The sequence below is a fragment of the Alosa sapidissima genome, chromosome 7 (assembly GCF_018492685.1).
Source record: "Alosa sapidissima isolate fAloSap1 chromosome 7, fAloSap1.pri, whole genome shotgun sequence".
Classification (NCBI taxonomy): Eukaryota; Metazoa; Chordata; class Actinopteri; order Clupeiformes; family Clupeidae; genus Alosa; species Alosa sapidissima.
Genome location: NC_055963.1, coordinates 25645073 through 25671477, shown reverse-complemented (window position 1 = coordinate 25671477; position 26405 = coordinate 25645073). Strand labels below are relative to the sequence as shown.

The window sequence follows — 26405 nt, the reverse complement described above, 5'->3', positions numbered from 1 at the left end:
TTGGGGTGGCCTGTGCTATACCCTGTGTCCCCCATCTGGCTCTGCCCCTGATTAGGATGGCATACAAAAGATGCACTGGCCTACTGAGAGGAAGTGACAACTCTGTCATGTGTAGGCTACAGTCTCGCACCAATAGAATTGTCGTCTTTGGCTGTTTTTAGATTTTGTCCCTTTAGCCATCTCACTAGGCTACCTTCAAACTATGTCAGTAGGCCTAGTAAATTTATGCTCTGCCCTTAGGAAATATATCAAACATTTCATAGGACAGTCGGTCTCTGTTGGGCTAGTCTTATACAAGCACATTGGACCCAAAGTTATCAGTCACAGATGTTTGGCAGAATGGGATCACTTCACTTGTAATTTGATCTGCTTGAGTTGCAATACTGCCACCTCGTGGCTCTAGATGAGCCATTTTAAAACTCTGAAATACTTTTGAAAAAACACAATCAAAACACAATCATAATTATCAGCAATGTCCGTGGTTTGATTGATAGAATTATGTTCACCTCTTTAAAGGATTCCAGATTTCTTGCATATCAGCTGAACCATGGCTGTCTGAAATGTTTGCTCAGTTGTTTATGCATTTTGATTGCAAGGCATGGCACATAGCATTGTTTTTTTTGTTGAGAATTTCAAAATGCTCTATCAAATCACAGCCAGATGTCTCAGAGGCTACACATCACAGTTAATGCAAATCAATACAGGGGCTACATGCAAACAATGTATACTGCAGCCTAGGACTAAAGACAGGGGATGGATCTCCTTGAGGTACCTGAATTTGGTTTTACAACAAACACATGAGCATTTTGACATAATCACAGAGACCAGTGTTGGTTAATTCAATTTGTCTGTGACTGAACACCTCAAATGTATGACAAGCTGATGACATCTGCATGATGTGATGGGAAAGCAGAGCTTCAGCAGAATGGCTTAACGATATTTTCATTTTTGTGATTACAAACCATTACAATATGCAATTCACATTGATCATACAAAACAGAAATACATGAATAATGATTATTCTTTAATTCACCTCACATGTTTTGTACACACACAAAGCCATGGACAAGCACATGGTATTGCGCAAGCATTATGGCTTTAGAGGTGTGTTCAGTTCAAACCTGTTTGCATCTCTTTACTCTTCGATTACAGATATTCCCCTCTTTCTCAACAGCAGAACTACGCATACATAATGTTTCTCAGCAAGAAGCTCTGGGAATGATCTCTTATGGACTCTTCAGCTGGCTCTAAAGCCAGCACATCTGCTTCTTCTCAATTCTGGGCAGTTTCACTGATGCAACTGCATGTTTGAATTAGGGCTGTCAAGCAATTAAAAAATTGTGATCAATTAATCTGAATTAATAGCATGCATCCATTTGTATGAACATATTTTTAAAAATTATTCAATTCAAAATTTGGCAGATAAGTGAATCCATCCAAGTCAAACCAACATTATAGACCTTTTTTCTATTATGCCAATTTTTGTCTACATTGTCATATTCATAGTGAGGGACAGGGGCGGAGCTTGAGAGGATGCGGGGGGGGGGGGGGGGGGGTGCGGCACGCCCCCGGCCCGGGAGCTAATTTTTTTTTGTAGGGTGGTAGCGGAAGACTGTCTGTGATTGGCCAATACCGCCCTACTCTGTCTGTGATTGGCTGGGATATGCATGAGAATACGCCCTACTCTGTCTGTGATTGGCTGGGGTTATGCCTGATTGACAGTTGCTGCTAAATCGAACGAGAACGTTAAAAAATCAAAAGACAAAACAAACTGATGGGCTTCTATCACTAGTATCAGCCAGAAATTAAAAAAATAAATTGATATAAATAAAATTAGTTGGGGGGGAAACCCCCCAAACCCCCCTAATACAAACAACCTATTTTACAGTCTTTGGCTGACAACTTCAACTATTAAATTTAAAATTGTTAAAATTGTTCAACGTCCACGACCAGAATGATGATTTGATTACTACCCATCTGCATAGAAACGGACGAGGTAGTAGCCTTCTAGCCTCAGCTGGCCAATCACAGGGCGAGTAGGGCGGGACTCTTCCCCTACCACCCTACAAAAAAAAAATTTGCGGCCCCCGGGACCCGCAGGGGCCCGGTACGAGGGCGCCCCTCCCCCACCTCCGGGTAAGGTGGGACGGGCCTCTCCCACGGCACAAGGCCAGAGGAGCTAAGATCATGCAAACGGTTTCTTTTCAATCATTTTCATCAGAGTGGGACGTATTAGCCTTATATGTTGCCACAGTTAGGACGAGTTATGACTCAAGGTTGCTGAAAAGTTTTGAAATTTACTTTGATGATTTAGTAGGTGTAAAATATTGAATAAAATGTTCTGCTGTATGACTGGCTTTATTTTAACTCTCATATTGAACTTTACGACGTGCAAATTTACAAAATTGGATCAACGATATTGTCTCCTACAGGCGTCAATGAGAGAATACTTACATGATTTTGGTTTCGATTTTCTAATTGGAGTAAGTCTTTGTGACAACACGTCATGATACATTTGATAATGTTTGATCGTTGTTTTGGTATGAAGCATCTTGTACGTAGCCTAATGAATGCACTCTAGAAAGTGAAAGTAGCCTCTAGGCCTATATGCGCTCTGTGTCTGAGCTGTCTGTGCACGTCCGAAATTGATTACGTTTCTCAAATGGAGAACACATCAATCCCATGGTATTTTTGCCCTAAAATGCATGAAACATGCAAGTTCAAAATCCCGCCGGTAGCCACGTTAGGCCTACATCTCCGTTTCATACTTGCCTAGGCTACTAGCCTACAATAAATTGAACGAACTCAACTGACAACAGGTATATCTACTGATTCGGTCATTGAGACTACAGAATACAGACTACAGAATACAGTACAACAAACTTTCTGTCTTTCTGAAGTTTATTTTTGTATTCCGGGGTACAGTAGCCTAATTGCATAATGTCTTGACAATAGTTTTTCTATTTTTACGTTTATGACGTAAACCGCATCTCGGCTCTGGCATTGCCTAAACTCATCGTGTGGGAAATCAGATTATCTGTCAATATTGGACTTTGAAAGTAAGGGATATTTGCTCAGTAATAGTAGGCTACATTTTGTAACATTTATAGAGAAACCGAGGGGAAGAATAGTTGGAAATTGAAAACACATACAAAAAAAGATTCGGGGCTTGAGCCCCCGAAACCACCCCCTCGCTCCGCCAATGCAACCACCCAGCAGTAACTTCTGCATTTAGTGAGATTTGCACCGCCCTAATTTTATTGTTGACTCTTCCCGTCACCGTTGCAACCTCTGAGCGCTCATTCTCCAAGTTAAAGATCATTAAAAACCACCATAGAGAATGAGAGAGCAAAGAAAATGGACATACACAGAGCATCGTGGACGACGCAAGGCTCGTCGTATGCCCTTCAAATAGTGCTGCGTATTATTGTTGTTTTATTATTAGGGGTCATGTAGCCTAATGTTTTTGTTGTTGTTCTCTTCGTTACACTTCATGTACGTTCGATGGACTTCAGAATTACATAGTAGCTCTCCGTGGCGCTGACGCTTGTAAGACCCGCTGTTGCGGGCATGTGTAGCCTATGTTGTAAAATTATGTTATGATGAGTTTAATAAAGGGCCCGGTCATGTGCCCCGCCCCCGGCCCGGCTCTGACTTGTTCCGCCACTGGTGAGAGAAATAAGACATATCGTAACACCCATTGTAGGACAAGACTGCTAGTCATGACTAGTTTCTTACTGTACATTTTTGATGTCCATGTTTGATGAAGCAATATGGTGAACTGAATTATGGACTTCATCTTGCAGTCAGCAGTGCAGCTCTGCACTTATAGGAGTCATCAACCCATGCTCGGCTTCATCTGAACGCAGTCTCAATACCAAAGGAACTTTGTTTTTTACAAAGCATTGTTGTTGTCAGCAGACTTTGGCAATACATGTGCACTGTTGACATGGTGATAGCATCCTCATGGCTTCTGTTACACTTCACTTATCACTTCATCTCTTTCAGGGTATCCTTGGCTTGCTCATGTCAAAGTGGTTGCCAAGCAACTGAGAAGTCATTACCTAGCAACATCCCAAGAATACATGTGGCAAAGAGAAGTTATAGTTTATTCATCATTATAGAATAGGCATCTAACATTATTATAGAAAAAAGGTTATTAATTGCTTTGAAATTCAGCAATCCCTCCAAAATGACTATGTGTGTTGGCCATTAAATATCCTATGGCACTTATTGCACAGAGTAGGGGGTTCATGGGTGTCCTGGCTAAATTCCCAACCTCATTCAATCTGGCCCCCTAATCCTCCCCCAGTGTAATTGGCTTGTTTATTCATTCCCTCAGCCTCAAACTAGTGTGTGGTGAGCGTAATGGTTGCAGTCCATCACCTAGCTGTGTACTATGTGGTGGTTAATGAGATACCCCTTTCACTGTAAAGCAATTTAGGTGCCTTGAAAAGCACTAATGCAAGTTGTTGTTTCCTCAAGTTTGTACAATTTATCACCACTAGATGGCGATAAATACAAGACAAATGTTTGCTGTCAACATGAATGCTGAGTGAGGAAAAGAATGAGGTGCATAAATCCAACAGATTCATCATCTCACTGTTGAATTATTGTAAAGTGCACTAATATACCAGACATTACCTTTCTGAATAAAGGTTTACAATATTCAGTCAAGGGAGGGAATGTGTTATGCTTTATCCTGTACTTGTTTAAGCAGTTGTGCCATAGTAGGCTATTGAGTATAGCCTAGGACACCATACAAATCTTGAACAGAGCCTAAACAATTCAAGCAGGAGCAGACAGAGCTGTTTTGAAGCCCTTCTCCCTGGCTAAAGAGCATCTGCTTGTTCTCTGTACTGGCCTGACAGAAATGTGATTATGTGGTCTGTATTTATGAGAGAGGGCAATCTGTCTTGTGAGGGTAGGTCTGGCTTTGGGAACACTGCTGATGGCAGGAAGACCACTCTACTTAGCTTGATATGTTGCCCTGATATGTGTAGCTCAGCTCTGCTGAAGAGTCTGGGATGTCTGCTGTTTGCATTGTTCCCTGTGCTCTGCTTGAAGACGAAAATGGGTTGATGGACTGATGCAGACGCAATGGGTTGAAACATGTTGAACAGGGAACATATCGCACATCGATTTGGTGAACATAAAATTAAGAGTATCTAGCTTTTTTCCAGAGGAGTAGAGAAGTCCTATGAAGCCTCAGACTGATTCATCATGTTTGGGAAAGAACCCCAACATTACTCTTTGACATTCAAGTTCTACAATGACCCTGTGCATGTGTTTAAATGTACACTGACCTACCTTAATCATGACACACAGACTGTTTAAGTCTACCGGAGAAACATACACCTAAGGACTGCTATAGCATGCCAGAACATATATTACTCAAAACAATTTTGTACCGTATGTGCTGTTGTGTAGATCTATAAGTTAAATTCTGCAGGCTTTTCATATGAGCCAAAATGCCATTTACAGTAATGAAGGGCATGAAAAACAGACTACAGAGGACAACACAAAATGTATATCTGCATTTGTTTTTTCTGAATCATCTAGTACTATGAATATGTTAATATTCATGTAAACCCTGCCAAGAATCGACCTTCTGCTCTTCTGAAAGTTATTCTGCAATTCATAATGATATGACATAAATATCATTAAGTTTTTTTTCAAATGCATTAATTTCATTAATTGAAAATAACATACCTGGACATTTTTAATATAAAATCATTTGTGACTTCAGTCATTAACATTTAAGCATTAAACTATAAGCTATTTAAACTCTTTTGCAATAAAATTCAGGACATATATACAAATTTCTGCTGAAAGGTTCTTGACACTAAACCATAGCATAGGTTTTATACAATCCCCCAAACTTTGCATTGGGGGACTATATATAACAAAGGACAAACAGTTAGCAAAGTACTGTTCCATATCAGCAGTTATAGGAAGCATGTTTATTTGGAAGAGACTATGTTTCTTGTACCCTTGAATCTGTAAAAACGCATGATAGATTGCTGAACTGCTTTAATCTACTGGATCATTCAGAACATTTGGTTCCTAATGAAACTTGATTTCAAATAAGTGATATGTGGGTGGATGGGGGATAATATTGGATGTACTGCAGGCTTTATCACATAGTCACAGATCCCAAATTACTGGATATTTTACAATTAGTCTGATATTCTCACACTATTGTGGCTGAAGCTGACCTTTAGTTCACTATGCTGAGATATCACTTTGGTCATTTACTGTTAAGAGGGGTTGCTGAGTTCTCCAGAACAGCTACAAAACTGCACAGAGGTTAAGCAGGGATTCTTGGGGGCAGATGTCTTGTCTCAATAATCACATAATCACATACAGGCCTATATTTATAATCAAGATTTGATGTATAATACTGTAAAAAAAGAGCTTTTAGGTGCTTGTCAGTTTAGCTTCCCAATTGTAACTCACTAGCGTGGCAAAGGGGTTTACCTCACCATGTAGATTGTCCACTGTGATTAACTAAAGCACTGGCCTTCTTTAAAGGACATCTGGCAACACAGTATAGGTGCTTCAAACAATATTGTCCCTTGCCAGACATTACTTTGCATGCTAACCTCAGCTGACATTTGGAAAAGGAAAACCGTTCTCCATGGTTATTCTAAAAAAATATTATTGCACGACACCATTAAAAATTGGATTACTCTCATTTAGGAATTGAGAGGAGCCCAGGCAGAAGCACAAACTGTGACCCGTTAGTCAGCTCTCTTGACTTGGGCTGAAAGGAGAACTAAATATCTGGAGTAATAAGCAACTAAGAAATAAATTGAGTATTGTGTGTGTGTGTGTGGGGGGGTGTGCATCTCTAATTTCTGTATCTGCATTAGAGTTCTGTGCAGTGTCTTAGCTGTTCCTGTCACCATGCTTTCCTGGAAAGAGATCTTGAAAGTGCCCCCGGTCTTCTGAAGCCACTCTCTAGGTTTTTCAAGGTCATAACCCAAAGTGCTTCTGACAACTGAAGGCACTTTTGCCTTCACTTCAGATAATCTTCCTAATCCTGTTTCCTGTTTCTCTGATTTTCCATATTGTTCTTTCTGCTGCAATCACTTAAGGTTGCCATCACCACTGACATTCTCAAGTTATGTTTTATTATCATGAAGTGTGATCCATTGACCAGGACTGTCTTTTACTTATACAATCTTAGCCCTTCCAATTCCGCACACCTTCTGTATGCCCATTGGAGTCTTTGAGGATCACTCTCATGCTCAGGCGCTACAAAATATCTTCCTGCCATAGACTGTATAAGGTTCCCACCTGCATTTGTCATCCTGTCGCAATGCAATGCACTGGGACCTTCTCAAAGTTTGTGGCAACCTCAGCCGTAAAACAAAGTTGCCAGAAATTTACGAGTAACTCAAAGTTGTCAGAAGTTTACAACTAACTCAAAGTTGTTGGAAGTTTGCGGAGAACTCGAAGTTTGAGGAAAAACTTGAAGTTTGTGCCAAACTCAAAGCTGCTGCTGGAAGTTTGCAGCAAAACTAAAGTTTGAGGAAAAACTTGGAAGTATGTGGCAAATTCAACTTTTCTGGGAGGGTTGGACAAACTACTCCAACTCAAATGTCGATGGAAGTTTCAGTATTTCTGAAAGCTGTCCTCCTGTCCACCCTATTTTAACTCAGCCCTGCTGTCATTGCTATACATTTCATGGGCTTTTCTTCACATGGGAAAGCCCTTCCTATCACATCTGATATTGTCTGAGGATGCATCTGCATTATATCATGATCATTGATATGATATCCATTTCTCCTGAAGTGTTTAGTGTCTTTTCAGTTTTCTCTGTGACAGTGGTCTTGACACCAATACTTAGCCCTTCTCTTTCAGGTACCCTACACCATCTTTGGACACTATGGGGTGTAGGGGAATCCTTAATAACCTAACTCATGAAGACGATGAGCTGCTTCCAAGTGCTTTGGTCAGATATGTACCAGACAAAGACATGGTAAATGTATAGTTTTTATATGGACTATGTATTAGGCCTAATTATGTGTGTCATTTTCATTATTATTATTATTATTATTGTTGTTGTTGTTGTTGTTGTTGTGTAATTACGTTGTAGCAGGTGGTATGTTGTAGTGTGCATGTGCAGTTCAGTTGAATAGTGCAGTTCAGTTGAATAGTTCAACTGAACCGAACTACTAATAGCGACACACTGTAAGACTTCGCTCGCATTGCTGGTGAAATGCACGAAGAATCTAACTACATTCTCTCCTAAACATAACCTACACAAAGATGGAAGGAAAGAAATGGGCTGCATAGAATGCAAATGTTATCATGAAAAAATAATGAAAAAAATATTTCACCCAATGGACGCCCGCTGTACGCAAACAGCAAATCGCCGTATTGTATTTCACAAACCCCCCTTAATTCACCCCGACCATCATTTAAATGGGCGGTCCAGAAGGACTGAAAATCACCCGGTGTTGTTTAGCGCTGAAATTGACAGTCCTCGTGTCTCGTATTCAGCACATTAGATAGCCATTTAACTATTACTACAGTTGAAAGAAATAGTCCGGCTTCACGTATTTAAGACAACTGGTGCAGCAAACATGGGGAAAGTTGAAGGAGGAATGAAATGCGTAAAATATCTTCTTTTTATATTCAACTTCATATTTTGGGTAAGTGTTTAAGTCTTAATTGTAATTCAGTTTAGAATAAGAACTGGTGTGTTTGCTGTATTAAATAAAGGAGTGCCTAGTTTTCTTTAACCAAAACCCGGTTGTATGATGTACCTCAGAGCAAGTGCATGTCGATGCTGACTGAGTGTTTTGTGTTGGCGATGAAGCTCAAGTGAAGGAATTGCTTGCAGGAAGCACCCTATGGTAATGTCCGTATCTACATGTTTATGCCGTGAAAGAGTCGGCGGTATTCCTCAGTCTATTTTAATTTCAGTGTGTGAATTGTGCTGATTCTGGAAAGGATGGCAGGAGGGGGGAGGAAGGTTGAGTCCGGGCTCGTCCAGCTCAAATCAGATTTTCCATTGAGGAAAATCCGCCCCTTTTTCCTACTTGAAGCGTGTTTTGAAAAGGAAAGGCAGCCTAGGCTATACGGGCAGCATGGAAAACCAACTAAGCACTTGGCTCGGCGCTTTATGGGTGTTTTACCCTCAAAGACCGGATTGAGAAATGTGGCAAGTGTAGACAAGGCCATTAGACATAAGAAATGCCCCAATTATTTTTAACAGGATTGGGAGTGGAATCTATGCAATTATTTATTTGTACAGCATGTTGATTTACACAATGTGTTATATTATTTTAGGCCTATATTTCATATTCCAATAAACATTGGTGGCCTAAACATTTGTATTGCCTTAAGTAGGCCTATTAAGATGGTTCCAAACATAATCACTGTATCTCCATAGAATTATCCAGCATTTTCTCCATGGAATTGCTATTGCAAGTGCGAGGCAGATACTTAAAGGCAACTTGTGTTTTTGGTTGCTTTCTCGGCCAAGCATGTTCTTACTTCCTGTGTGTTCCCTCCACCATGTTGCACCTGCGCCACAGAGACAATTGACCCTCCATAACCCTTTTGTCTGTCCCCTGTGACTTACTGTGACATCCAGCACTGCCAGGCGTACATGAGAGGCGTGCTACAGCTCAATCCTATGGGAGCACTGGGCTGGCTAGCAACCAGTCCTGTCGCCAGAGAGTGTAGGATGGGGAAGAGATGTCTATAAATCTATAATACAGAGATGCTTTTTAAGGAATGAGAGCGTGTATGGTATCAGAGCTGCTTCTCACAGTAATTAGCATTTTATCCAAGGATTTCCCCACAATTACCACTTCTATGGGTTCTGGGTCAGCCAGAGCCTGGGAACAAAATTAAGTGCAATTCCATGTTACCTTATCAGGATGTACTTTTCAAGCTCATTTTGCAGTTGAGGAAATAAAGAAATCAGTACTATTAAGCAATTCTGTTGTAGTAAACCGTTTGTAAACAAAAACATGATGATTTAAAGGGCGGAGACCTTATCCAGTGTTGTAGGACATTTCTGCATGCGGTTCTCCTCTGATGGGGTGGTGGTGATGGTGGCGGATATGTAAGATGAAAGATAAGTGAAGTATGTGTGCAAGAGCAGTAAATGGCACTTCTAACACAAATGGTGACTTTTTGTCTCTTTCTCTCTCTCTCTCTCCCTCTCTCTTTTTCTCACACACACACACAGACACACACACACACACACACACACACACACACACAAACACACACACACACTCCTGTCTCTTTGCCCTAATACCCCACTAACCTTTGCCATGCCTGCATCTTCACTTCCCTTCTTTGCTGGCTCCACCACCTGATCGACTGTAACACACTAGGCTCTTGCCTGGGTTGCCGTTTCAGTGTGTGGAGATGCGGAGAGGTGTAAACCCAGGCAGTATGAAGATTTTGTTCCACTCTATATGTTCCATATTTACCACATGCACATGCCATGTAGCTATTCACAGCAAGCTTATAGTTATGGAAAAGTCAGCATATCCTCTTCCTCTTTTGTGCTGGGTGTTGCCTACAGAGTGCGCTATAAAAAGAACGTTTCTGTGTTGCTTTGTCTTGTTTATGTGTACTTTCCATTATAGCACCTGTGTTCTGAATTAAGTGTCGGGGGAAAGCCATTGTAAAGACAAAGACAAAAGAAAAGCTTTGATTTTGCATTGGCTGTATAGACTAGTTGTGGCAGCCAAATTCCCAGCAATCCAGAGTTGATGGTACTATAGTGAAACCCAGTGCTAAGATTGCAAGCACATTTTTAGTCTTACTGCAGCTTGGCGCTGCACAGAGAGTGTGTGAAAGCAACAACTGACACACTCCGTCATCATTGGCATGTGGATAGCATAGCGAGAGAGTGTCTGTGTGTGTGTGTGTGCACATGCTTGAATTTCCCCTTGGGGATCAATAAAGTATCTATCTATATATCTATCTATCTATCTATCTATCTATGCAGGTTTGTGTGTCAGTGAACTGTAAGAGAGTGTGAAATGCAGCAGGGATAAAAAACAAATAAACAAATAAAACAACTAACAAATAAAAGCAGGGATAAAAAAGGCTTTGCAAAAGATTGAAACGGGTGCTGTGTGTGTGTGTGTGCAGTGTGTACGTGTGCGTGCGGGTGTGTGGCAGTAAGCTAGCGCGAGAAACAGTTGGCATGATCCTGACCTAAATAGATGAGATAGCGGGAAAGAAAGAGAGCTGTTAGAGAGACTCGTTGTGATCACGTCCACTGTGACTGACTGCCAGGGCCATTCTCTAAAGCTGTCCCACAAAACTGCACAGGCGTTTTTAATAAATTCCTGTGTAGTATTTAAATGGCACAGGTTTTTTTCTAGCAGAGTAGATTTGCCCCTGTCACCCACACTACGTGGTCCTAGAGAAAATATTTTTGTCGCTACGCCAACAATGCCACCCTCCTTAAGTAATCCCTCATCTGAATTGCTTGGGCACGTTACTGTCTGTGCCTTTGGTCGGTCTAATGGACAGAGGCTGAGAGTGGAGTGGGGGAGGGGAGGTCCTAGGGGTGCTGTTGCTCTCAATCCGAGACAGTAGCAGCAGATTCTTCCGTGAGCTTGACCCTGAATGGCAGATTGATTCTGTATTCTCTGAATGGTTGATGGATGGTTGTATAGATTTGATAGATTTGATGTCTTCCCTCCTATGTAAGGCTGAAAACAATCAACTGTAAATGGTTGTTCATGATTGTATGACCAGAGTATTTACAGCAAATTATTTGAGTGTGTGTGTGTGTGTGTATGATGTTTAATTTAAAGCACACTAATCAGCCCTATAGAGTTTACATATCACACACTGAAAGGGTGCTCTACAAGGGGGAGGAGTTCAGCTGTTGATAAAAACACTATTGTTTGCATATCATAATGAATTTGCATGCCCTCTCGATTTCAGCCAGTTCCCAATATAAACAAACTGGAGTGATATTTACATAGCAAGAAACAGGTCCTTTTCTGTAAGAACATGCAGTATTTCTGTACTGCAACCAAAGCAATGACAATTCATGTACCCTATCACTGGTGTCCCCAAAGTACTAGTGTGCAGTACTGTGGATTTAAATACAGCTCTGTAACTTACGGGACTTGGAAAGCCCATGGAAACGTCTATGCTTTGGTGCCCATTGGAAAACCAGTCAGATCGTCAGTCTGCTGCACAGTGCACACGGTATGACCTTAGTTCTTTAGGGAAAACACGAGGTGTCGTGAAGACCTTTTTGTCTGTTCCAGCGCCTCGGGTGCACCTGTCACCACTCCATGGCCTCCACAGGCCTCGCTGGGTGTGTGCTGCAGACGACATTGCACATTCACCTGCTTGCCATGCACATATTTTGTTCACGCCACTCCATTAGAGAGGCGAACTGAGCGCCTCATAAATCTTTAACGATATCGTCAGGCGTTGTCAGTGGACCAGTGGAAGGAACAATAGACAGGAAGCCATTAACTCCAGGACCCTTCGCTGGAAGTCCCTGGCCTGTGTCAAGACTTCTGGAGGAGGAGGTGGTGGTGCTGGAACCAGGCTTTGCTGCCAAGGAGACGGCCACTGAGCCAGAAAATACCCAGGATCACGCTGAGTCCGGCTCAGCCTCTGCCTCCCCACAAAATCTCCAATATTAACTATCTGACGTGTAGCATTAGTGGACCAGGAGCTTTGGGTGTGTGTTTCGCTCACGTTTCAGACAGTTCAGTGGAGAAAACAGAACTCTGTTAAAACTGTTTTCACATGTTTAGCCTGTCTAGACTATTGTGTGTGCAATTAATTATTCATAAATCATTGCATCTTAGGGATTCGTTTTTTAATGTCTTCTGCTTGGCCTGCAGTTTGAGTGTTTTTTATTTCATTTAAGGAAACATCTGCACACAGAATTGACTGCAGTTTAAACAGGAGGCCTGAACAGCAGGTCTTTGTGAAGGGGATGCTTATGGATCTGATGAGACAGAAATGGTGGGAGGGTAGAGTAATTGTGTGTGCTGTGGTTGGGCTTTCGGGAACCCCATGTATTTCCCATGGAGCATTAGGCAGGGCACAGTCAATGCCTGAGCGTCTTTGTGCCCCCCAGAGTGCCCCCCCCCCCAACTCTCCAAACTCACTAACAATGAGATGCACACACACACACCACCACCACCATCTATTTTCCCGCCCCTTGAACTGTCCCACAGACTCCCTCTCCCTCTTTCCCTCCCACCTTCCCTCCATTGCTCTCTCTCTCTCTCTCTCTCTCTCTCTCTCTCTCTCCTTCTACCTCTACATCTTTCCACTCACACATACAATAAAAACAAAGGCAATCAAAGGACCTAATCCCTCATGCTCCAGAATACCAGGGAATGTGGAACAATGTGGAAGAGCACAAAAGAAAAATGCTTTGGAACAATGAGGAACTGTGGGCTGCACTGATCCAAGTATTAGTCACGGAGCGAAACCCGTTCATTATGCGAAGCATTTCTCATTGCTCCTGACATAGCGACTCTAATCCATTTATCTCTTTTCTCCCCTGGAGATGTTTTTTTTTTCTGTTTGAAGTCACAAGCATATTTCTTCTTCTCTGTCAACATCTATCATAACAGGAATAAGTTGAACTTGACCCAAAAATCGGACGGATTTTTGTTATTATATACTGTATACATTGTTATGTAAATTCAAAAAGGTTGCTTTCTTACGTGGTTTACTCCTACAGTTTCACTCAGCTTGCATTGTGTGACTACCTGAGTTGACACGACAGGTGGCACTGACAGCTGTTGATGTTTTCTCCTAGACCTCCTCTGCAGCTGCCAGACGCTATTTAACCTGCTCTCCCACGACAGGTCCCCTGCACTGATGGATAGTTTCCTTCAGTCCCTCGGTCAGCAGACAGTATGCAGATAGCCAATAGCCAACTGCACTGGTTCCTTTAGCAATCCCCTAACCTGACTTTTCTTCATCTCTCAGGCGTCTAAATAAACTGTATGGTTTATACTGTTGAAAACCCAAACCAGCTTTTGTTAGGTCTGGCTTTCTTCTAGCCATCGGGAAAATGAGTTAGTCAGATGTCGGTGTGAGAGTGTGACGTCATTAGTTTTAACTGAGGTTACTCATAATGTTGTTTGGGGTGCCCACACATATAAAACTAATGCCTGCCCCCACCTCTGTGTCTCCAAATTAGTGCCATGAAATTTACGTGGAAATTCCCTTAGTAATACAGCCTGTTTAATAGCGCTATGAAACCCTGTCAATAAATTTAAAAGGGCACAAGTATTTCCATACATGTAAGGAAAGAATTCTGAAAACCACACCAAGGTCTTCTTTGTCTAGAGAAGCATGCCACTACCTCAATGTTCTGAAACTCCCATTATCATTTATGGAGGAGCGTGAAGTGTGTTGTATTTTGGACTTAACAAGCAATGTTTATTATTTAATTTCTAAAGTTTAGAGCTTGGCTTGTTGGAACACAAGCTGTATGAGGTGGCATTTGGTGTCCTGCATGTGTCTGTGTGTGTATGTGTTTTTGTTTTTAGCAGCAATAATGAGTTGGTGACCATGAATGCATGTCCATCATAGTCTATACAGTTGAGCATATACAGTATAGTATGCACGCACACAGACAGACATAAACTCTCTCTCACTCATACATAGAGACATGCATGCATTCACACACACACACACACACACACACACACACACACACACACACACACACACACACACACACACACACACACACACACACACACACACACACAGCCAGCTATGTCAGTCATATATTCCCACTCATTGTCTCATTGTCAGACAGTGGCTCTTTTGTCTACGTTCTGAGGTACAGACTGGGTCATTGTTTTCGTGTGGTGAGGAGGAGGGACTCCGCTGGGGAGAGAGGGTGGATGGGAAGGGTCGCGGAGGAGTGGGATGAGGGTGGAGAGAGTCGAGGTTAAGGAAGGTGCTGGATGATGTGGTCTAGAGGCAGATGTGGGGGGGAACCTCCAGTGTTATTAGTGCAGTAGGCCTTGCAGGGCAGTGCAGTAGAAGCTACACTCCACTCTGTGTACTGCATAAAAACACATTCTTCTATCAGATCCATTCATTTGTTTGATGCTTTTCATGTTTCCATTACCTTATCTGACATTAAGATGTTTTTAAGTGTGCATTAATTTGTTTTTCTTGTGAATTAAAATTAAAATTAAAATGACCTTGGTCTTGTCAGCAACATGTTTTGTGCTACAAGAACACATGAAGGGGAGGGTTGTGTCAATTTGTTGTTAGTCTTGAAGTTGTGTTTGCCGGGTCAATCCCACACTCTGACCCTGTTTGACCTGCAATACTGCTGCAGGATCCGACCCTGTGCCATGTTTTTGAAATGCAACAATGTCTCTTTCTTTAACATCCACTCTTAAGAGTTTTAGTGCAGAACTCACAGAAGCCTGATGGTTGATACTTATTCACCTCCATTATTCAAGATTTAAAATGTACATTACTATCCCACAATGTCAGAAATTTGGAGTGGGTTTCCTTACAGAAAACATTCCACATAAGTAGCAAATAAATGACAGGGTAAGATAGCTAAGAACATACCTATCTAACATAATAATCAAAACACACAAAAAACAAACGCATGCAGTACGTGAAATGGGTAAAAACCTACAACGCTACAGACCAACACTAAACAGGGGCGCTAGAACTGGAAAATGGTCAAGAAGTAAAAATAATGCTCTTGGTTTTTTATATCAAATCCACCCCCATTATGTCTGCTTCCATTCAAAATTGTAAATGAATATAGGGATGAAAGAGTCTATGAGAATTGCTGCTTCCTGAGGGCAGTGCCTTGTACTCAGACTTTTTCCATCTGAAGCACCACAGCAATAATAGTATCAGTATGAGAATTCCTTTTATAAAAAAAATCTCCTTTAACTTTTAAGTGTATATCATCTATAAACTGGAGCAGCAGTAACTCCACATGTACTGTAGATCCACATACTCAGAGGTATGTAGCATGCTAGGTTGTGAACAAGTCAGCTCTTGTTGTGCCTGATTGTGAGTGATGTGAACTTATTGGTCACCTTGGTGAGACAGATGATTACTCAACAGATGATAAGTACTTTTTCCATTGCTGCATGCTAAATTTGTACAGTTTAACATTCTCAGCATTCTCATTGCAGGTCTGTGTAAGCAGAAACGTGTATGTGTTTGGATATGACTTATTGTCACAAAATGCTAAATGCTGAGCATTTTTAGCAGGCCTTAAATCTCTTTAAAGAGCATTTCTCTTTAAATCCCTATTTTTAAAATACAATCCTGACCATCAACACTTCATTTCCATTTTAAAAAATGGCTTGGAAAGACACAAAGACTTCTGAAAATATATGGCTCTCAAGCTGAGCAGAGAAGGCCTATTTAAATGTTTTAAATTCTTTCCTAAAACCTTTTCATGTAGCTCTGCGTAGAACTCTGTGGCAGCCAGAGTAAAGGCTATTCATTCCTGCCACTGACAGAGTGGCAAGACTCCAGACCTAAACGGTTCAGTCAATGGAAAAATCAGATTCTTGAAATAGATTACAGGGTCAAACCCATACTGCATCTCATAATAAATTCGCATCCAAAAATATACTATTTCATTTAAAATATCTTCCATTTATTTTTCCAATATTCTTTCTTTAAATATGTTTTCTAAATGTCTTTTTCTAGACAGTTTCACTAAGCTCGCATTTCTTCTTTCTGACATATTATCTAAACTGAACTAACATCAAAATAGCAAAAAGGTCATAGCAAAAGGTGTGCTTAAGTTCTAATCCACACTGTTTTCTAAGAGCAGCTGTATGTTTGTGTTTGTTCCTGCAGATGATGGGCTCTCTGGTCCTGGCCGTGGGTCTGTGGCTGAGGCTGGACCCAGAGGTGATCTCACTGCTCAGTGATGATAGAGCCCCAGACACCTTCTTCATCGGTGAGTAGTGGAACAGCGCTACTGCCTTGGGCTTCTGATACAATTTCTTGTTGTGGTTTCATTGTCATTACAGTCATTCATATAACTTTTGTAAATGCATCGGTTTGTAGTTGTTGATTTTTTTTTCGAATGCATCCAAAAAAAATGTCATGAGTTAAATAGATTAAAGGTACCATATGTAAGATTGTGGCCAAAACTTGTACTGCAATCACTTTCAAAATACTGAAGAGCGGTGTATCCCCTCCCCCTCCCCCCTGACTCGAGGTTGCACACGCGGATGGCGAAACACTACTGACTTCGTGATTAGTAGATAGATGGAGGGTGGCGCATCAGTTCAAAACACAACATGACATGACAAAACACAACATCAACAACAGTTGTGGGCTGCAACTTCACTTTTTAAAATGACAATATCCTGGCTGGACTACTGTTGTCAGTGATATAAGTATTTGAAATGAACATGATTTCTTAATGTCTAGTGACATATCAGGGGCATTTTATGATTAATTGAAATATTTTTCTTACATACGGTTCCTTTAAATGTATTGTTTCAACTCGGTATAACTGCAATAAATGTGTTCCCTGTTAAAAAAATAATTCTCGTGCAGTCACACCTAAATTTCCATGACCCCATAGGCCACATGTCTCCCATTAAGCTGCATGAAAGTAGCTGTTTCTCTGCACAACAGAAGAGGAGAAGATTGAGGGGCGGGGGGGTATCAAGCAACAAGCAATCCTCAGAGCGACATAGGGTTTTTTTCTTCTGAGGGCCTGGATGGTGGAGTGGAAACCTTCCACTCATCGGCTCTGAGGCGTTCTGTGTGGGTTCCGTTCCGTCCTCTCGGGTTGCCATGGTGAAGCGCGCCACAGACGTGGCCCCGGGTTGCCTCCGGTGTCCGCATGCCGTTTAGAAAAACAGGAAGCTGGGGGGTCTGTGGATATAAATACAGGAGGTGTGTGTGTGTGGGGGGGGGCAAGCTCTTTCCCTGTGGCACAGAGATACAGGCAGGCCTGAAAGGGCAACCTGTGTGGCTCCTTGCCTACCCCCAGACCCCCCAGTCTAACTCAGCCCAGCCAAGCCCAGCCTAACCCAGCCCAGCCCGAACCCAAGAGACAGATGGTACTCCAGGGAGCAGCAGACGCAGAGCACAGACGGTGTTATGATCACAAAAAAATGAACTGCAACTGCTGCAGCACTGGGAAAAGCAGGCAGTGAGTGACTAGAAAGACTATTTCCCCTTTGGTTTCCACCTCTCCTCTTTATCAAGTGTCAAAACTCAGATGTAAGAGTCTTTTTTTGCATCTCCTGATGTATTTAGCTTGGTGACATATAGGGTTGAGAGTTGATGTTATCCTAGACTGAGGGTGGAAAGAGCTGGGGGCTAAAGAAAGCAAGCTGTGAACACACTTTGATCTCTCAGGCATGCTGAGGAGACATGTTGCTTTCATCCCTCAGCAGCTGGGCTGTAGTGTTGCACCCCAGAGTAGAGATTGCAGCTGGATGGGTTAAGCAAAAATGCCTTCAAATATAATTACGGTGATGGTGGTAGCCCTTGACATCATCCAATGTCAAAGTTAGATCTACAGTGTTTTCGTAATGAGCTGAGTGTTGAGAGAATGAGTGTTTTCGAGTTCAGAGTTTATCTCACTCCATGACTCTGAAACTATTGCTTCACTGACCTGAGGCTGTTGCTCATGTTGGTTCATTCACTGAGCCAGTTTCTAAATCTTACTGTAACTGAAAGTGAATCGTGCCGGGTGAGGGGGTGTTCGACGTTTCTACCGGATGAGGAAGTTCGGAGTCTGCTCTGCACTCTACACTGCATCTGCACTCATCTCTACTGGATGGGGAAAGTGTAAAGCCTCTTATAAACTTGAGTCCACTCTGTGTCTGTGCTCATCTCAGCTGGACACAGAGCAGAGGCTTGTGCCCGTACATACAGTACAACTTTCACATATCTCACACTTCCTCCACGTCTGTCAACACTTTGGTTTGCAACACGGCACTGGATGCCAGAAATGTTGCGTCACCTATCCGCTTCCGTGGGTGAGGTGTTGATGTGTCTGCCTGAGTGTGGCCCTGCTATCCTAGATATGCCACTAACCCTTTAGTCGGCCCCATTGGAATGCTGTTGTATGTATCCACTCAGTCATTCAGATGTATTGGCATTCTTAGTTTGTTAGGATCAGGTTGGCCTCTTTGACCTTTTCAGGAACATGGTCTCTCAAGAAAACCTCAGTTAAATGCCATTTTTACTCTTAAGGTTGGGCTTTACATAGAGAGAGACAGAGGAGAGAGAGAGAGAGGATGTGTGTGTGTGTGTGTGTGTGTTTGTGTGTGTGTGTGTGTGTGTGTGTGTGTGTGTGTGTGTGTGTGTGTGTGTGTGTGTGTGTGTGTGTGTTTATTCAGGACTGGTGAGGAGTAGGCATCTGACAGTCACTTCACCTACACATTACGGCAGCACGCTCAGACAAAACAACAGAGTCAAGGATCAACAGCAGAGTACCCTCTCCACTGTCACCACGGCGACCATGTAAATATTGTCTGTCTGTGGCTGGCAGGGTTACTGGTGCAGGGATGACACAAGATGGCCTCGCAAACCCCTCACTTGTTTTGATTTCTCGAGAGGTTTAGTCATCCAAGGAAAATATCAGTGTTTCTTTATGAAATCAGTCTGCAGATTGCTCGCAAGAATAGTAGTTTACTGAATGAAGGCCTTACGGACAAGCTGTAATTCTGTGGGCTTAAAACTAAACCACAATCTTAAGTTGTAATGTCTCTTTATTAAAAACAAAAAATTCTAATAATTCTGTGTGTATTAGGTAGTAATAGATAAATAGCTGTGATTTGAGCCGGATGAAATGAAGATCCTCTCATTTCGGACACTGGAGCCCACTGTTGTGTAATGTCTATGACGTAAAGGCTTTTTTTTAAAGGGTCAGAGAAAGTTTGAGAGGCCTTGTTGCCCCCGGGGACATCTTTCTGTTTTTCAACAGGTAACAAGAGAAAATGCCTTGGAAATATCCGTCTTTTCCTATGAAAGATTTGAATTGTTCTCTTCCAAACCAAACTCTTCAATCCACAAGCAACAGAGAGGCCAGATTTCTATGCTTCAGCTGTCAAGGAAATTGGAGGTTGAAATGTATGTCCTTAGAGTTCACCATATTAGACATGTGTGGACTATGCAATATATAAGTTTTTCTTTAATATCATGCTCAGTTGGTCTTTGTTCAGTAATTGAAATCATCAGCCATCCTGTGCTAAAAGCTGAAGCCATGGTGCAACATGCTCTGATTGCACTGCTAAGAGACTGATTAAATTCAAATTTGAACGCTCAAGTTCCTTCGACAGCATGGGGTATGGAGAGATCATAAAACCAGTCGATGTAGTCAGATACCCGTCGATGTAGTCAGATAGTGGAAGAAAACAAGCAGGTCTGTGGGGGCCACTCCTAACCCCCCCCACCCCACACACACACACACACACCTCTCCAACCTCCCCTGCCTGACGCTGAGATGCCCCCACGGGGCCTGGTTTCCAGCCTCCGCTCCCTCATCTGGGGCGGGCAGAACAACAGTACCAGCACACCCCCCTGGTGGCTTCATTACACATGAGTAACAAGAGATGCTGCACCTCCCAGCCCCAAACCCTGCAACCCTGCCAACTCCCCTCTCAGCATATGCACTCACATAAACACACACACACACACACACACACACACACACACACGCTGACTCCCAGAAACAGACACATACAGCATCACCAATAAGCCTGCTCACTGAAGTAGCCAATGGGATTGGTTGAATCATTTGTGGTTGCCATGTGCATGTTGCTATGTTCTGGCAGCCTATGACCCGTCCCACCCCCCTCCGCGCCAGTCCCCCACCCAGCTCCCCCAGAGGTAATGAAGAGGATAATGAGGAAATTGGGGACCAGGCTTTTTGACATCATCTCTTACACCGGTGTGACCTCGCTGCTCCCTGGCAGATGTTTCCATGTCCTATCCCATTTTCGTCTTTTGTCCCAATCCCACAGAGAGAAACCCGTGAGAACACACTGCCACCTGCTGGAGTTTCTATGTACTACAGAGTGAAGTCTCAGGTTGGCTCATGTTGGCTCTATTGTTTTCTTCCAGGTGTGTACATCCTGATTGCTGCTGGAGGCCTGGTGATGCTTGTGGGCTTCTTTGGGTGCTGTGGGGCCGTCAGGGAATCCCAGTGCCTTCTGGGTCTGGTAAGTCAAAGCAATAGGATGGGAGCTAAACATTAATATTATAATATGCCTTAACTGAATCTGTGCGAATTATAAGTTATTCATTAGTAGTGCCAGTATGGTATATATTTTTTATTTTGTCTTCAGTTTTTTGCTAGTCTCCTGATCATCTTTGGAGCTGAGGTGGCTGCAGGTGTGTTTGGATTCTTGAGCAAAGACAAGGTAAATGTGCAGCCTTTGCAGTGAAATAATCAGTATAATTACACCAGTAGGGATCATGTTGTTGCAAATAATTGTTAGCAATGCTTAAGCTGCACTTCCTTTCTTTGCAGATCATTGAGGACATTCAGAATTACTACACAATGTCCCTCAATGAAAACAACAACAGCACAATGAGTGATTACAGCAAAGTTGTGAGTTCTTCATTTTAGAAAGATTTGTTTCATGCTCTCTGTTTTTTATGAAGACCTCCTGCTGTGACTCACACAAGAGTCCCTCATCTTTTGTGGTGAGTGAGTTTAAAAAGTAAAAGTAGTCAAAAAGGATAAGGAGAATATGGGATCAGGGAAAGTTAGGACAATTCCAACAGCCAGCAGGGGGCCCTCAATGACCATAAAGACTCAAAATATTATCATTGGGTGGCACAATATTATATTCTTTCAGAGAGCCCAAAATATCTTGAGGAAACACTCAGTTAATGAGTAGTGTGTCTCAATAGGGAATCTCAAGGGTGGATCTCCAGAGAGAGTTAATGCAGATACTGCACATACCGTTTCCTATCTGAAAACCCCACATATGACTATTTGAAAAAGCACTAAATAGCCTGATGCCACCTAGTGGTAAACAGTGTTGGTGAATTTGGAAAACAGTTGATTAAATTATTCCAGAGGGGTTTGTACAATAGTACAAATAGTGCTATCAAATTCAACAAAATTCAACAAAAATCCATTTTCCCACAAAATGGACCACATATTCTGAATAAACCAATGTATATTCTCCATAGAAAATCAAGGTTTGCTAAAATATTTTAATGAAATATGAACTAAATGAAAATGTATTCAGGTAATTCTAGGATACATTAGAATATGCTCTAGAACAGTGGTTCTCAAACTGGGGGTCAGGACCCTCAGGGGGTCGCCAACATTATGGGAGGGGTCGCACAATGATTTTTCTAAAAGTTTTTAGACAAACATGTTTAAGAACTGGAATATTCAGTAGCCCTAGACTTACAATTTACAGTGTTTCCGTAATGTTCCTCCAAAAGTAGATGCTCTGTTTATGCAAATCTTTAGGCCTACCTGCGCCTCTTGCAATTAATAGCTCGAAGATGCTGTGTGAGCTTACCAGTGACAGAACACAATGCAGCCTTCTTTTTCCACAGGAGCGCCAGTTACACATTGAATGAGTGCTAGTTATCCATTGGAAAATAATAAATCAGATTGTTAAAGGCTGCCATTGACAGTACCTTTGGTACATAGCCTAGCTATGAAAGAACACATTTTTTGCTTCTGCCAACAATGCCTCTCGCAACATTTTACAAAGTGAAACAAATTTTTGCCAGTTGGAGAGAAGGGGGTGATGAGACTTGGCCAATGTTTTTGGGGGAGTCGCCAGACAAGAAACTTTAAGAACCACTGCTCTAGGACACAGATAAATGATACCTTAGGCTAACTTGCTGAGAGCCTCATTGCGGTTCTTTTCTCAATCACCTGTCTCTTCCTCCCGTAGCTGGGCTGCTGTGGTACCCAGAGTTCCCCATGTTCAGACAGCACTGGCGACACTAAGGTAAAAACATGCCCTGTTCGACAGACATAGGCTACCTCTCTGCCATCTCTAACCAATCTCATGCATTGTAATATCTTACAATCTTTTGAACTTTCTTTGTTTTCTACTTCAGACCTGTGATGTGGCCATCAGTGAGTTTTTTAACAGTAAACTCTTCATTGTGGGATACGTTGGAATAGGAATCGCTGGTGTTATGGTAAGAAAGTCTCACTAGTAATCTCCCTCTATTTTTTCCCTAGAGGAAAGCATCCAAAGCTGACACTAGCCATGTTAAACTGCTTCTGCAAGCAAACCTAATACTTGTTTCAAAAGGATCTTGTTAATCACATTTACAACATTCTAGAAATTCCCTTTGACATAGGTCAAGCTTGAATTTGTCGCCGCCCCTCATGTCCATTAACGGTGTAACCCCTTGACCCCTACAGATTATTGGCATGATCTTCAGCATGGTTCTGTGCTGTGCCATACGGAACAGCAGAGAGGTGATCTAAGCCATGTGCACCACCACACACCACCCCACCCCAGAACCTCTGACTCTGTCCTGAACTCTTGTTGTATCATCACAAGAACCTTGACATGAAACCCACCAGCATGAAAGATCCCCACTTGCCATCAGAGGATCATGTGCCGTCCTGTTTCTAAAATCTTAAGAATGAGACTAGTGCTTGCTTTAGATGGCTCAAAGCCACCAGCACCTTTTTATACAGTATACATAGTTGGACTGGATTAGAGCATGGGACTCTTCTCTTGTGTGTTTGTTTTTTGTAATTTGTTTTTATATATTGTTGTTTTTGTTTTTGTTATATTGCTGTAAAATTAACATATCGTATTTATGGACATTTGTTTTACATGAAAACACACCACTGACTCATCTTAGTCACTGAAAACGGCCACATATCTACACTTACAACAGGAGTCCATGAAGGACTGTGCTCATGTTTTATTCCCATCCTAGATCAACTATTTACTCTGCTACGCCATTCAAGTCAACTCAGAAATTCATTCTCGGCTATATCTGGTGCCCTCTCTTTGGCCTCAGATGTCAGTTTAAAAATATGATGTAATGTGAAACCATGAAGTATCTAAAGTCTCATGGAGAAATATGATTGGTTGAGAGGGTAGTGGTTCTTCTGAGCAGAGAGACATACCCAACTGTACATACTGATACACATGTAAAGAGATACAGTACATACATGCTGTATGACTTCCCCTTACCAACACACTTTGTGTACATAACATGGTTAAATCTCAAAAGCATACCATGTAAAATCCTCACAGTTGGACCCGAACCCCAACCTTTAACCTTCACCCCCCCCAGCCCCCCCCTCCCCCCCGCCCCTTAGACTGGTCCCATAGAGGCCGTATGTGTGGTGAGTGACCCTTACTCTAGGTCACTGTGAGAAGAGTGAACTCTCCCCATGAAACGATCATCAAACCCAATGTCACGTAATCGCTTCCGGCAAGCATAACATACAGTATAATCTTACGGTTGCGTAAGAGCAGATCTGAAGTATACATTAGACCCTGGGACTGCAGCCATGTCTCATTTCTTATCTACTATATACATGTAACTTAAGTTGCCCTGGTTACATATGCTGAAAACACTGTGCTAATGTATCTCTCTTCATGTGAGAGTCACAATTTGCCCAGATGTTGTGCTTCTGAGTCTACAGCTGAATTAGCTTCAGGTTTATGATGCTCTGAGCAAAAGGGCACCTTGGTCTGTGCCTATTCATTGACTTAGCAACAGTCCCTGTCTCCAGTCCATCCACAAACCACCTTAACAAAAAAAGGAAAGAAAATATTTATATAGAACTGTTTGTACATTTCATTTTTTTATGTGACTGTTGCTTTTTTTGTTGCTTGCATGTGTAGCTAGCAGATCAGTAATGTGCTGTGTGATAGTTGCAGCTTAAGGCCAGTGTAAAGTAGTGTTTGATAATAATACTCAAAGGACACTACATCCATTTTAAAATGTGCCTTTCATTTTTAATAAGTTGTCCTTCTTGGCGTTGAATTACTCAACTTTGTTCATTCACATTTCATATTGGTTAGTGAGAAAGGCCATCTGGGACTGTGGGAACATGAAGTAACAGCCAACAGGTCACACAGTGAGTGAGATGAAGCCAGTGAGTGTGGCATTATATTGCGTCCACCTAGGTGCTGTTTTGCATTAGATCATGGCTAATGATGTGTTTGCTCATACGTGTCTTTGATAGGACTGCTTAGAGTCTGTAGGATAAGTTGTGCTGAAGTAGCAACCATCTCCAGTCAAAAGGTAGTGGGAATAAAAGTGAACATGAAGTAATTATCATGATAATTTGTGTACATGATGTTTTTGTACAGTACATGATAGACATGAACTGATTTCCTAGGAGTTTTTTGCTACAGTGCTTTCATAGTATAAACTAGAAAGCTAGTTGACTGGAGATTTTGTTAAAAAGGGAAAATAGTGTATCTTTAAACTTGTGTTCATGCAAGTGGACCAGACAATTTCCCTTGAGTTTGTTGATTTCTTTACACTGTGTTTGCAAGAACATAAATGAAGAGATTTTTTGTACTGTAAAATTTAAGCTGTTGTAGGTATTTTTTGTTACATCTTTTTATGTGTTAATTTATTTGATGAGTTCAAATGTCAATTACGCTTCTCAGGAAGATCAATGTACAAAAACCAATAAAGATTTTGGAAGTTTTGAGTGTTGTGTGGTTGCATTCTTACAGTAAAATACAGAAAAAAAGCTAAGGTTCCAAAAATATTTACTAATATATACTATTAAACTGCTGATACACAAGACAACTGTTTCAGTAATGTTGCTGGGCAGTGTTCCTGAGTATTGTTGTTCTGGCACATTCCTATGATATCGGGCAACATTTTGTTGTGAGGACTACATAAGTAGGAAAATGATCATGGTCATCCAATCAGAACACGTGGAACCAGTTATGTGGTTGCCCAGCCACATTTGCCCCATGTATCGCACCATTAACGTCATTCCAAGGGAAAAAATTATAGTGACACAGCTAAAATGTCAAATAAAGAGACGGAGATGAAACTCAAACTAGCTTCTTATGGAAGCTTCCTGTGTACATCATGTGTGTGTGCAATGCTGTTGTACACACTGATGTATACTGATACATTGAGATTGTGACAAACACAATCAGTATGGGTTTAATTACTTTGGTTTTTATTATAACATGGCTTTGAATTTGTAAGCAAATTTGAATAATTCAGTATGTGTGTGACAGTGTCTAAACATGTCTGTGAGTAGAACGTGTGTGACACTACTGGCATATGAATGTTAAAATAGGAACTGGCATCAGTACCTATGAGGGTCTCCTTTCTTGTATGACAGACACTGATCATAGGCACTGATCTCAAACCTCAAGCTAAAAGTGTCCATTTTCACGAAAGGGATGCCAGTCAACTGAATCACTGATACACCCGCTAGTCTAATTTTA

General features: G+C 41.8%; 1 protein-coding gene across 1 annotated transcript; it reads left to right on the top strand.

Annotated features, from left to right (window-relative positions):
• Positions 1-8457: 8457 nt before the first annotated feature.
• On the top strand, positions 8458-25642 carry tspan2b (tetraspanin 2b). The gene is made up of 8 exons (XM_042098632.1): positions 8458-8663; positions 16849-16951; positions 21088-21185; positions 21312-21386; positions 21497-21577; positions 22893-22949; positions 23062-23145; positions 23375-25642. The coding sequence occupies exons 1-8, from the start codon at positions 8595-8597 to the stop codon at positions 23438-23440; spliced, it is 633 nt and encodes a 210-aa protein (XP_041954566.1). The 5' UTR covers positions 8458-8594; the 3' UTR covers positions 23441-25642.
• Positions 25643-26405: the final 763 nt, after the last annotated feature.